Raw genomic sequence first — 12,132 nt, 5'->3', positions numbered from 1 at the left:
CAGTTTGGGGCAGGGATTTTTGAACCCAAAGTAAATTGTTTCCTCAGCAACTGTCTTCCTTGGAAACAGAAAACTTTCCAAAATAGGTCTTTGCACTGACAAATATCTGCAGCTCCGTGAAAGCCTGCGAGTTTGCAGGGCACTGCTGTAGCATTTCAATCACACTCGGAAATAAACCTCAAAAAACCCAGAAACTACTGGCTCTTCCTTCTTTGTTTGGTCAGCAATTCCTTAATGATTTCCAGGAGAAAAGGCCTGGGTTTTTTTCCCGTCCCAAGGCCCTTTTGGATACCTGGATTTGACGTGATGGAAAGATGACCCTATTACCTTAAATAAATATGCATTTCCTTTGAAACCCCCCCCCCCACATCTGCTGTTATCGCGACTTGCCTTCCTCTCGGGCTCTCCCCCTGCAGCCTCAAACCAGCTCCCGGGCGGCGGGAAGCGGCCGGGTCCGCCCCCCGGCCGCTTCCCGCCGCCCCCGCGGGTGGAAGACAAGCCCTCCCGCCCGACTCTTCCAGGCTTAGTTCAGCCGTCCCGCCCTTTATTTCGGCCGATTTCCCCCCACGTTCAAAGCCCCGATCTCCATACAGCCCCCCCTCCCCGAGGCACAGCGGCGGGGATGGGCGCCCGGCTCCGCCCCGGACTCCCCGCCGCCTCCGCGGGCGGCCGGAGGAGCCGGGCGCGGACAGAGGCGGGCGAGGGGCGGGTTAAAAGCGGCGGCAGGTGAACGGGGAGGGACCTTAAAGCTCCGGGGCGGCGAGGCTGGGACCGGCCGCCCCGCAGGCACCGCCGGATGCGCGTTGAGCCCCGCCGCGGTGCCTGGTGCCGGGAGTTCCCGGCGGGGCTGACCTCCACCTGCCGCTGTGGGCATTGCTGAGGCAGGTGAGGGGCGCGGAGGGAGGGGGTGAGCCGGCGGCGGGACCGGACCGGGCCGGGCCGGCGGCGGGGGAAGCCGGTGCTCCGCGCCCGCCGTGAGGCGAGGACCCGGTGGCGGTGGAAGTGGGGGTGGGGGGGCGCGGCGGGGCCCGCCGTCCCCCGTGCTGCTGCTGCTGCCGCCACACTTGTTGCGCCCCAGCCGGGGCCGCGGCCCTCCGCAGCGGAGCCGGCAGCTCTGGCGGCGCTGCCCGCCGCGGGGAGGGAGCGGGGGCCGCCCTCGGCGGAGGGGCGCCCTGTGCCTGACAGGATTTAGCCCCGCTCGGCCTGGGAGCTCTCGGTTTCGCTTCCCGAGCTTAAGCATGAGGGGGAGTGCTTGAACCCCGCCACCGGTTTTAATTGGGAATACTCTTGTCGCTGTTAATTATGCATTTAACTCCTAACAGCCTCTCTCTTTTTTTTAATTCATATTCTCCCAACAGCTCTTTTAAGCACGTTATGTGAAGTACCCGACCAGCTAAAACACCAAGCAAAATAAAGGCTTCCGCAATTACAGGTAATTTGTGACACGCCTACAGATGTTAAGAGAGCTGTGTGAAGGTAAACAGCTTGCATCAGTAAAACTGACAGGTCCTGTGAGCACTGATCACACACTGGAAACATTCCTCAGAATTACAGGGGGAATAGCAAATGAGAGGTATGAGTCAGAAACAAATGTATTTCTGACTATCGGGGCTGGATAAGATCACATGAGGAATGAGTGCTGAAGCCCTTAAATAAAATGCGAGGGACGTCTTGGAATAAGGGCAGGAGTGCTTGCTTAGCTGGTGGCAGTAGCTGCTAGCTGGCTGCGTTCCTGTGGTGTGCTGGGCATGGCTGTTTGTCCTGACATTGGGCTTTCCTAGGCTGGGTGTTACTTTTCCGATCCCTTGTGTTGAAGAATCTCACTTTTTCTTTTTTTTCCCCAATAAAAGAATTAGTCTCTTTGTCTTGTGCTCCATTAGTTTTCACTGTAGCCTGGAAATACTCTTAAGAGAACAGGCAAGGGGTTGAAAGAAGGAAGCGGCCTTTTGTCTTAAAATCCTCTTTTAAACCCAGTTTTTGCGACTTTGGTTGCTAATGAGATTTTATTGGCTGTGGCTTGTGTGAAATGATATTAGGGTTTGGGCCCAGATCCTGTCTGGGATTACCACAGTGTACGTGCGCACTGAGTTGAGGGCAGAACAAAGTATATTTTCATCCTTGATTTTGTTAAAGAAGTTATATGTGGTTTCTAGTATCTCTTGCTCTCCACTGTTCAGCTTGGAAACCCTGCTTGCCAGATACGTTGAAGAGCCCCAGAGGAAAGGCAGCAGGCAGAAGGATGTGCACATGATTGTGTTACGTTTAGCTTAGAGGACAAGGCAATGGTGGGCCAAGCCTCAGCCTGAAAGAAGGAGGCACCTCCATGTGTCAACTAGGCAGTGCAGTGTAATTTTCCAGGTGGGATTTCCAATATGTTTGCAGAGCCATAAGGTTGCACCTCTACTGTACATGTCAGGGTTTCTGGGTGACTTCAGTCCCCAGAAGTGTCAGTCTCATAATTGGTAGAAGGACTATGTATCACAGAGCTTAAAAATGGAACAATAAAAAGCCATGCATTAAAATATTTCTCTGGAGGGATTAATTCTGTCCTGACAGGGCTAGTTCTCTTAACTTTCTGAAGCTGGGGCCTCTGACTGTGTTGCTCTTTTCCATCCCTTGAAGCGTAACCCAAGTAGATTACTTGGACAACCTCATTTAATTTGTACAAAAAGTAATTGAACAGTGAAAAAGGTATAGCAGGCTATCTCAGTAGCTGGAAAAATAGCAGCACTTTGAGATAAAAGTACAAGTTCTTAATAACAGTCATTGCATAAGCTCAGTTGGTACCTGTGAGTAAAGAGGATGCTTTACAAGTTGATTCTTTCTGTTATTCATGTCAACAGTTCCAATGAAATCGGTGGTCACAGAAACTGCACCAAACAGGAGCATGGGTGGAATCTTTGTTATTTCTTTTGACTTTTTTTCCTTGTTCTGGTCCTCACTGCTTTCAGTTGTTATTTAATGATGACTGGTTAGTTATCTGAAAGGAGGAGAACTGTGACTTTTGCCCGGCTAAAAACCAGTTTGTATAAGGAAAAACTTGAAGTGATGATATATGAGGAGAGATAATGTGCTGTCAAAACAGAAGGAATGTGGAAAAAGGGAAATACATCTCTTATTAGTTAAAAGAAAGTTGAAAACTAATTCTATTCCTTATCTCATACCAATGTTTCCTCCTGTAATAGATTTTTTTTTTTTTAGAAAGGAAAAAGTTGGTTTTGTCTTTACTGTTGATGAAAGAAGCGATAACAAAATACACACTCTAGGAAAAGCTGCACTACAGTATGAAGTCCTAGTGTTCATAAATTTAATTAGCATTTCCAAAAGGGTGCAAGTTCTGTCTGTGTGTGAAAGAGGCAGTGACTTGCCAGTTTTGTAGGAAGTGTTAACATTGAAGTGGGAGTGGGCAGATTTGCAGAGGGGATGTAGACATTTGCCTAAGTCTGGGGGGAGGAAATGGGAATTAAATAACAAGTTTAAAAAAAAAAAAACACCCAAAAACAAACCATAAAAATGTCATAACTAAAAAGTTGCTATTTTCATGACTGGGAGCAGGGCACAGTGTGTATAAAACTTTCTTTTAAAATAGAGGAAATGGGACAATTGCATCAGTGAAGGCATAGTCCTCAGGAATTTGACTTTCTTTCAAAGTGAAAAATTGAAAGCACATTTTGAAGGGAAGGTGTATGGGGAGAAAATGGCTGACGGGCCAAATTCTAATAGGACTTGTGCTATCTTTTTATGCCTTCAAGTGTGACTGGCGCTTCTGATTTCCTGTTTTCCACAAGTGGAGTGAATTTTGTGCAGGGATGTTCTGGAGGATGATAATCCTCCATTTACAGTTGTAGGCTAATATAATAGCTATGGGTATTTCCAAACATGCTTGGAAAATGACTTAAAACTCGTGTAGGGGCGTGAATATGGGACAGTCATAAGGGGGTCATCATGGGTAGAACTGAACTCTTAATGCTGTTGATATTTAACTAGCATACTTTTTTTAACATTTAACTGCATACATACTGGATCCTAATCTGTTGTCTTAAAGGCCATATCTGTGTTTCACACTGGGTTTAATTAGAGCAAAGAATGCCTCCTGTTTTCATAAACTTGAGTAGAAGAAAAGTACAATGCTTGCAGTGTTCAGACCTGCAACTGTCAGAGGTTTCCTGTTCCTGATTAGTCTTTGCCTGTTCTTGTGTCAAATCAGATATACTGTAATCCCTCTGTCATGGCTCTTCTGTTCTCCAGTTTCCACTCTGATCTGGAGATAGGTGTTCAGAACAAAGTTTAAGAGCTACTAGAGAGAATTGCACAGGCTTTTGTGATTGTTAGACTGCTCTTTTGATCTTTATTCAACTTTTTAGGAAAGAAGTAGAGTTGTTATTTCAGTGTGTTCCAGCTGCACGCTCCTTGAAGTTTTTAATATACTGCTGTAACATTAAAATAGCTGGAAGCTGCTTATAATAGTGAAATTAAAATATTTTGGTTGCCAAAGTCCGAGTTCAAAGCTGCATCTTCTTACAGTTTGAACTCTGCATGAAAACTACAGCAATGTAGGGAGCTGTATTCTTTTTCAGGTAGCAGGAATATCCTGGATGATTGAGTTCAAGCTCTGTACTTCTAGCTTTGAACTGGTACTTATCTGTCTTGGTCCACTGATAACAAAGTATGAGTCTGTGAAGCCTGTAATTGTAGTGGAGCATTTCAGAACAGCGCTGTGAGATGGTGAGATATTGTTACCCCCAGTTTAATGTCTGGGAAACTGAGGCATGGGGCAGGCTGACAAATTAGGTAGGAAGTCAGAGAGAGTTAGCAAGTGATTGCTACAGCCTGTATCCCAGACTTTTCTTGGTGAAATAAAAGCATGCTGTCTTTGGAAGATGTTAATCTGTATTTATTAGAGGCTTCCTTGGTTCAGTCCTGGCAGTGCTGCTGTTCTTGTGAAACAGCACCAAAATGAACTCAGCAATAGGAATAACAAAATCTGCACACTAGCAATTAAGTGCTTGCTCTTTTGCTTAGCAATAAACTAGACCCCAGGTTGGCAGGGTGCAGGTATGCTGATACAAAACTGCTGAAATCCAGATTTCTGTATTCTTCAAATCTGGGTATAAAACAGCATATATAGGTCTAAGACACCTTGATGCTGGTTATCAGCCCCTGTATGAGCTAGTGCTCCCAGCATAACTTAGGTCAAGACCTGAAGGGGAAATTGTATTAGCAGTGCCTTTGAATGCATGCTGGACCTCAACATACACCAGTACTTCTTGTCTGAAGTTGGGTCATAAAATAAATTTTGGTAATGATCTTGGGTCTGATGCAGTTTAAATGTTCTAAAGCTTTTCTATGGCAAAAATTCTGCGTTAGAACTGCCACTCTCAGACATCTGAGTTATCTTTGTCCCCAGCTTGAGGGCGTGGTGAGTGACACTCGGGACCAGTGCTTTTTTGCTTAAAGATTGTCTTGGTTAATGCATTCCCATGTGAGATAAAGTGACTTTTATCTTGGCAGACTGCTGATCTTGTATCAGTATCTGGAGGTACTAGCGAAAGTGGTGCACTGTCACACCAAACTGGTAACTCTTGGTAGACCCTACACTGAACTTTGATAGGAGTGGAGGTGTTGTGAACACCCTCTACATTTCTGTGTAATTCTAGTAGAGTAAGTAAATTGGTATCCAATTTGTAGCTGTGGGAAGAAGGGTATAATCTGACTCTGAATTTATGCATAAGTTAGCCTACCGTGGACCTCTTCTTGGATGGGACTCCTGGATGTTCCTATAGCATAAGCAAATATTGTAATACTTGCAAATGACTACTTTTTTTGCTTGATAATATCCTATAGCAGCAAGCAGCATGCTGTGTATGTGAAAGGAATGCGTCTTCTGCTGTTTTTACCTTCGCTGTATTCTAGTTGTGGTTTGCTGAAGCTGTGGATTTAACCATTGACTAATGATTTTGCAGTATAACAGTCTTTAACAGAGTGAAAAAAGTGTCTGTTAATGAGCTGTACTCATAAACACAGGAACTCAATGATAATTGTCCTCAGTGTTGTGAATTGCAGGGATTTTCACTGGGTGTATGCAGTGTGCTCTGATTGTGGTTTAATGGAGGCTTACAGGAGCTAGCTCTAAAGTAGAAGGCAGTCTAATCATGGCAGCACAGAGCTCAAAACACTGCCCAGAAGCTGGAGAACTACAGAAATAGTTAAGCTGTAGTTCTTCTCTTGCTGCTGTCTAGCCTACAAGTGAAAAAACAAAACAACAAACAAAACAACAAAACCCCCAAAAAACAAACCCAAAACAAAACACCTGCTTATGTGCCTCTCTACATGTTGTGTGATCATATAGAACCATTTCCCTCGTAACTAACTTTTCAGTGGAGCATGGTGATCTTCTATGATAGTTGGTTTGTTTTTTTTTAACTCCTACTGTAACAGCCATATACTATCATGATCCTCTGATTGTTGAAATGGAACAGAAGGTTCAGCTGGTAGCAGAACAGAGATCTATACTGAGGCTTGGAAAGGCTTATTTTCATGCCCAGTAGCAATTTTTTTTTTTTTTAAGGAAAATTTAAAACTTATGAGGGTTGTTTAAAGCCAGCTAGTAGGAAACACTGGGGCTAAAGTATTTGGATGGGATTCAGGCTGCCTGACTATGGCCCTACAGTCTCAACTGTGTCACTGTTCAGGGAGAAGATAGTGAGACTTGACAGGTATCTGATCAGTGCCTATATCACTCTCTGGAGTGTTCCAGAAGTCATATGACTTTCCACCAGCATAAAAACAAGCCTGAGAGGCCATGAGGGTACAGCAAGAAGGGGCAAAGGTTGGTGACTAGCTCGGCAAGCAGCAGGAAAAGTAGGGGATGGTGGCAGGAAGACCTGAAGAGATAGTTGGAGGATTTGGAAAGGTAGGTGTGAATGGTGAAGGTGGTGGGAGGGTTTTGGCAGATTTGAAATAAAGGCTTTTTTGGGAAGGAGCGGAAATGTCACTAGGGCAAAAGCCTGCCTCTCCGAAGTGTGGTGGCCTTTTTTGCATCTATCCAGATACAGACATGCTTTTGCTAGAATTGAAGCACCATGTTTTGGCTTAGCAAGCACAATATACTCTCAAAGGAGATGGAAAAAGTCAAATGAAGAGTATAGTTTCACGATGCATTATCCTCAGCAATAAAGCTTTGCCGACCCCTCTTCCCCACTGACTGCTCATTCTTACCCATGCTTTGCAATTTGCAACCTGTTTTTTAAATGAAACTGTGCTTTTCAGATGCTTTGTGGATCTGTGCTGTAAAGCTGTTTGGTGAAATGGATCAGGTTTAAAAAAACCAAAACATTCTAGTACTGGGAATAACTTTTGAACAAGCCACTTGGTTTATAATGCACCCCCACAAAGTTGTGGGAGATGGAGAACTACAGTGTGACCTCAGGAGCAAACAGTAGTGGGGAAGCATCTTGAGCTAACTTTGCCACTGAAGACAAGGTACCCTTTAACTACATCCTGAGGCACTCATATTTTGAACCCACTTCTGCACAGGGAGACAGGGAGGAGTGATTGCATGAGGAAACAAATCCTTGTGAAGTTGCGGTAACAGAAAGGCAGCAGTATTGGTGTACAGCAAGAGGTGAAGTGTAAGAAACAGGGCTCATGAGGAGGGGATGCACATGTTCCACTTCTCAGCCTTTCACATTGTAAGGAGATAGCTGGCAGGCAGGGAGAAGGAACAAGGACTGAGAGAAGAAATGCAAAGAGTCTGATGACATTAAAGGATGGGTGGATGATGTGTGGAATACTACAGTTTGCATGGTACTAGTCTTCTTACAGGATTTATATTCAGATGTGCGTAAGTATTTCTAGTCATAATACTTAGTTGTAGCATCATTTTATAAGTACTGTAATTGCAATGTGTGTGTAATAGTAACAGAGAACACTAATAAAATTGTAACTGTTTCTCTGTTTAACGTACAATATTCTCCAAAGCAAATCCTGAAAGAAAGGCTGACTGAAAAATCAGATGGCAGAAAAAGGGGTGGAAACAAATATTTGAAAACCTGGCTAGTATGTTTTGTAAGTATCTCTGGTATTAAGGGTCTTTCCTGTGCCCTCATAGGGCTGTTAATCTACAGAGACTTTCTCTGTATCTGTATCCTAATGAAAAATAAACTTTCTTGGAAAAATAACCTGGCAGGATAGGAAGGTAACTCTGCTTCCAGGACTGTTTTCAGACAGATACAGAGGTAATAGCCCACATAGATTTTGCATCCTGAAGGAGGCTCAGGAAAGGTTCTCTCCAATCTGAAGAAAATCTTGGGTTCCTCCCATTGGCTTTCACCTCCTGAAGTATAACCCCATGCAGTCAACCAACATGATCTGAGGGAAATGTAGTTTATGGAACCAGTGAAGGGAGATTTTACTTATGTTCCAATAACTCAAGGAAAAAAAAAAGAACCTTGCATTCATATAACAATTAAATGTCCTCATTTTCCCTGAGCTGTTGTGTACTTTGACTGATGCTCTGTATTATTGTATGTGATATAATTCTGCTGTAAAGCCGAAGGAAAGATTTTTGACATTACTCAGAATGGGAGTGTGACACGGAAGATAACTGCAAAGAAATGTCTTCATTTTCTTCCTCATGCAATGTGACCCAGCTCAGAGTCAGGAAAATCTTAAAAATTCTGTTAACATGATGGATATGATGGCCTTTGTGCCAGTGGCTGCTCTTCTCTAGAAACCTTGAAAATGTGATTTTGCTTATTGGTGCCCTGTGCTGTAAATGCCAAAGAAAGATGTTTTCTGAGATGCAAATTAATTAACAAAGTTGAGAAATTAAAACCTTCATGAGGAATTTCAGAGCAAAGATACCTGTGAGCACTTCTAGAGCATCCTGGCTGATAGGCATAAGAAATGCTGGCTTCTTGAATTCAGAGTAGCTTGCAAACTAGCTTTCTGTAAATCCATCTGAAGTGGAGGGGTGGGGGGAGGTGGGGTGAAATGCCTCTGAATGGTCTCTGAAAGGCTGTTGTTTGTGGAAGCTGAGCAAACCCAGACAATTGTGTTCCTGGGGAGGTATGTGGGAGACAAAGGTGAAATCCTTTGATTCATTACAGTCACAGTACTTTGAAACTTGCCTACTGGAAACTATATGCTTCTGTTGAAAAGTCTCTGAGCTACTGCTGGCCTGTCTGAACTCTTCAAATGTTGGCTTTAGCACTCTCCCAGCCTCTGAAATGTCTCCTCTATTCTAGGAGTAACACAGTCTGTGTTACGGGGGGGGGGGGGGGGGGGGGGATCACCTGACAGGCATTGACAATGAAGGAGTCTTTGTCTAGTTACCCTAGGCTCTCTTTGTAGTTAGTGGAGAGAAATACAACTTTGGGATGAATCTTTAAGCACTGATTTTAAGCATCCAACTCAAAATGAGATGGATAATGACAAAGACTTCACCTTCATTGCCTCAAGCTATTACAGAATTTGCTTCGACTAACAATAGAGCCCTACAGTCACACTCTTTAAATTTGTGAATGCAGGTTATCCAGACCTGCTCGTGGAAGGTGCAGACCATCAGCAGCAGTTCCTCAAGGTCTGTCTTTATTGCTGGAATGTACTCATGAAAACGTTGTTTACTAAAGCTAAGGATGGGCCAACTTGGCTTAATTCATATAGGAATTCTAGCTGTCTAACACTTTAATTTTTAACATAACACCTACCTTACTTTTGGCTGATGTCATCTTCTATTCTTTTGCTACTCTTACCAGACTACTAGAAGTTGTAGCTTTTAATTTAAGACTGTTTTCATCAAATTCCCCTGTCTGCTTTTCCTACTTAATGTGGCTAATAGCTGTTTTCAGTTGGCAAGTACACCTAGAAGTTGAATGAATGTGATACTATGTGTGTAATCAAGTAATGAAAGAGTACCTGCCAGTACATGATTAGATCATTATTTATGACTGCTTATAGGTAAGCCCACTGCGTCAACAAAATGTTACCGTGGCCAATGGATATGCTGCAATTATGTGATACTGCCTTTATTTTATACCACATGCTTGATGGTATTTGTTTCCTGTCTTGATTAATCTTAGTTTTGTTTATTTGTCTTGTCTTAGGTCAGACGATTAAAAGAAGAGAATGGATTGGGGAGCTCTGCATACCATTTTAGGAGGCGTAAATAAGCACTCCACCAGCATCGGGAAGATATGGCTCACAGTCCTGTTCATCTTCCGTATCATGATCCTGGTTGTGGCTGCAGAGAGAGTCTGGGGAGATGAACAAGATGACTTTATCTGCAACACTCTGCAACCTGGTTGCAAGAATGTTTGCTATGATCACTTTTTCCCCATCTCTCACATCAGACTCTGGGCCCTGCAGCTGATCTTTGTTTCCACACCTGCGTTGTTGGTGGCAATGCATGTAGCTTACAGGAGGCATGAGAAGAAGAGGCAGTTCAGAAAGGGAGACCAGAAATGTGAATACAAGGACATTGAAGAAATCAGAAAACAGAGGTTTCGTATTGAGGGCTCCTTGTGGTGGACGTACACTAGCAGCATCTTCTGCAGACTGGTCTTTGAAGCAGTCTTCATGTATGCGTTTTATTTCATGTACGATGGGTTCCGAATGCCTCGCTTAATGAAGTGTAATGCTTGGCCCTGCCCCAACACAGTAGACTGCTTTGTTTCTCGACCCACTGAAAAGACAGTGTTTACTATTTTCATGATTGCTGTGTCCAGCATTTGCATTCTTTTAAATGTGGCCGAGTTATGTTACTTACTGACAAAATTTTTTCTCAGAAGGTCTAGAAAAGCTGGAAATGCAAAACATCACCCCAACCATGAGAATAAGGAAGAAACCAAACAAAATGAAATGAATGAGTTGATATCTGATAGCTGTCAGAACACAGTTATAGGATTTTCAAGTAGCTAAGGTGGTGTCAATGCTGGTGTTCACTCTTTTTGGAGTGAATGTTCTTTGTTTAAAGGCTGCAAATTAAATTTGTTATATGGAACAATTTAAGTTGGGTGAGACTTCAATATGTAGTGTCAGGTGGCAATTATGCACATGTCTGAAAAAAGTCAGGGCAGCCTAAACATGTGAAAATTGTGTGAGTATTAAATGGGAAAGTGTATCTTCTTATGAGTACCCTTACAAGCTGACTATGACAAGTGGGAAACCCACTAATACCTTCATGCTGACACAGCTCCTGAAAACTACATGCAACAGCAATAAGAACAAAATTCTTTCTAAGCTAGATATTCTAGTATTACAAGATGTTTTGTAATAGTGATAGTTTTTACTTGTGAACTGCCAAAATATTTTTCTAAAATCTAAGATTCCATGTTACTTAAGGTGTTATAGTACACTACTGACTGTGTTTTGTTTCTTAACCAGGCATATGCAGATGAACCCTGTAATGCCATGTTCATAGGGAGGGCACAACGCTAGGCTACATATTTACAGCTTTGCAAGCACTGCTTGAGTCTGGACAGGTAGCTTGAGACACTTGCGTACACACTGCTAGCTGTAGGGGAAGTTGTATGAAAGCCCATCACATGTAGTGTGGATAATTGAGGTAGCTAGGTCCCGAGTGCAAAGTCATGCACTAAAACCAGCATGACAGTATAGATACAGCCTAAGTAGACTTGCTTTAAACATCTAGCAGACCTGGTAATCTTATCAATCTTTTAATTGCATACTACCAGTTTTATTGCAACATACATAACTTTATGTAAATGTTTATTTCTCTAATGTGTTAGCTGTATTTGTTTCTTTATGCTATATCACATCATGGAACTTTGGTTTTGATTTGTTTGCTTTTTGTGTGGTGGACTGATGGTGCTGTTATGAAACTAGGGGCTCTTTGGTTTGAAGCACATGGAAAAGTATCACTGGAAACAGAACAAGTCTTCTAAATAAAAGGCAAACGCTTTAACCTTTCTCAATGAAGTGAGTCTATATGTGAATGCTGGTGAGGTCTTAACCAGAACAAGTGCTTATGAAAAACTGTTTTCAAGCAGGGACTTTACATCCAAAGTGTGCATAGCCCATACACAGCCCTCGTTCGCAGCCAGAGCACTGATGCCCTAATTCTGTTGTCCCTGCTCTAGTGGAGGTACACCTGTAACTCCTGAGTGCAGG

At 43.3% G+C, this 12,132-nt stretch overlaps 1 protein-coding gene across 4 annotated transcripts; it reads left to right on the top strand.

The window, feature by feature from the left end:
* Positions 1-643: 643 nt before the first annotated feature.
* On the top strand, positions 644-11,931 carry LOC128153452 (gap junction beta-6 protein). Of its 4 annotated transcripts, none has more exons than XM_052812848.1 (3): positions 644-885; positions 1,359-1,476; positions 10,107-11,931. In XM_052812848.1, the coding sequence occupies exon 3, from the start codon at positions 10,129-10,131 to the stop codon at positions 10,918-10,920; it is 792 nt and encodes a 263-aa protein (XP_052668808.1). In that variant the 5' UTR covers positions 644-885; positions 1,359-1,476; positions 10,107-10,128; the 3' UTR covers positions 10,921-11,931. The 4 variants fall into 4 exon arrangements, with proteins under 4 accessions (XP_052668808.1, XP_052668809.1, XP_052668806.1 ...); XM_052812849.1 differs by having other exon boundaries at positions 670-881; positions 1,359-1,432; XM_052812846.1 differs by having other exon boundaries at positions 671-885; positions 1,359-1,432.
* The last annotated feature ends 201 nt before the right edge of the window (positions 11,932-12,132 follow it).

This window comes from Harpia harpyja, chromosome 17 (assembly GCF_026419915.1).
Source record: "Harpia harpyja isolate bHarHar1 chromosome 17, bHarHar1 primary haplotype, whole genome shotgun sequence".
NCBI lineage: Eukaryota > Metazoa > Chordata > Aves > Accipitriformes > Accipitridae > Harpia > Harpia harpyja.
This window is presented reverse-complemented; position numbering and strand designations above follow the sequence as displayed.

What these genes read in the sequence shown, in the direction of transcription:
- LOC128153452 (XM_052812848.1), top strand. Translation starts at nt 10,129, where the DNA reads ATGGATTGGGGAGCTCTGCATACCATTTTAGGAGGCGTAAATAAGCAC.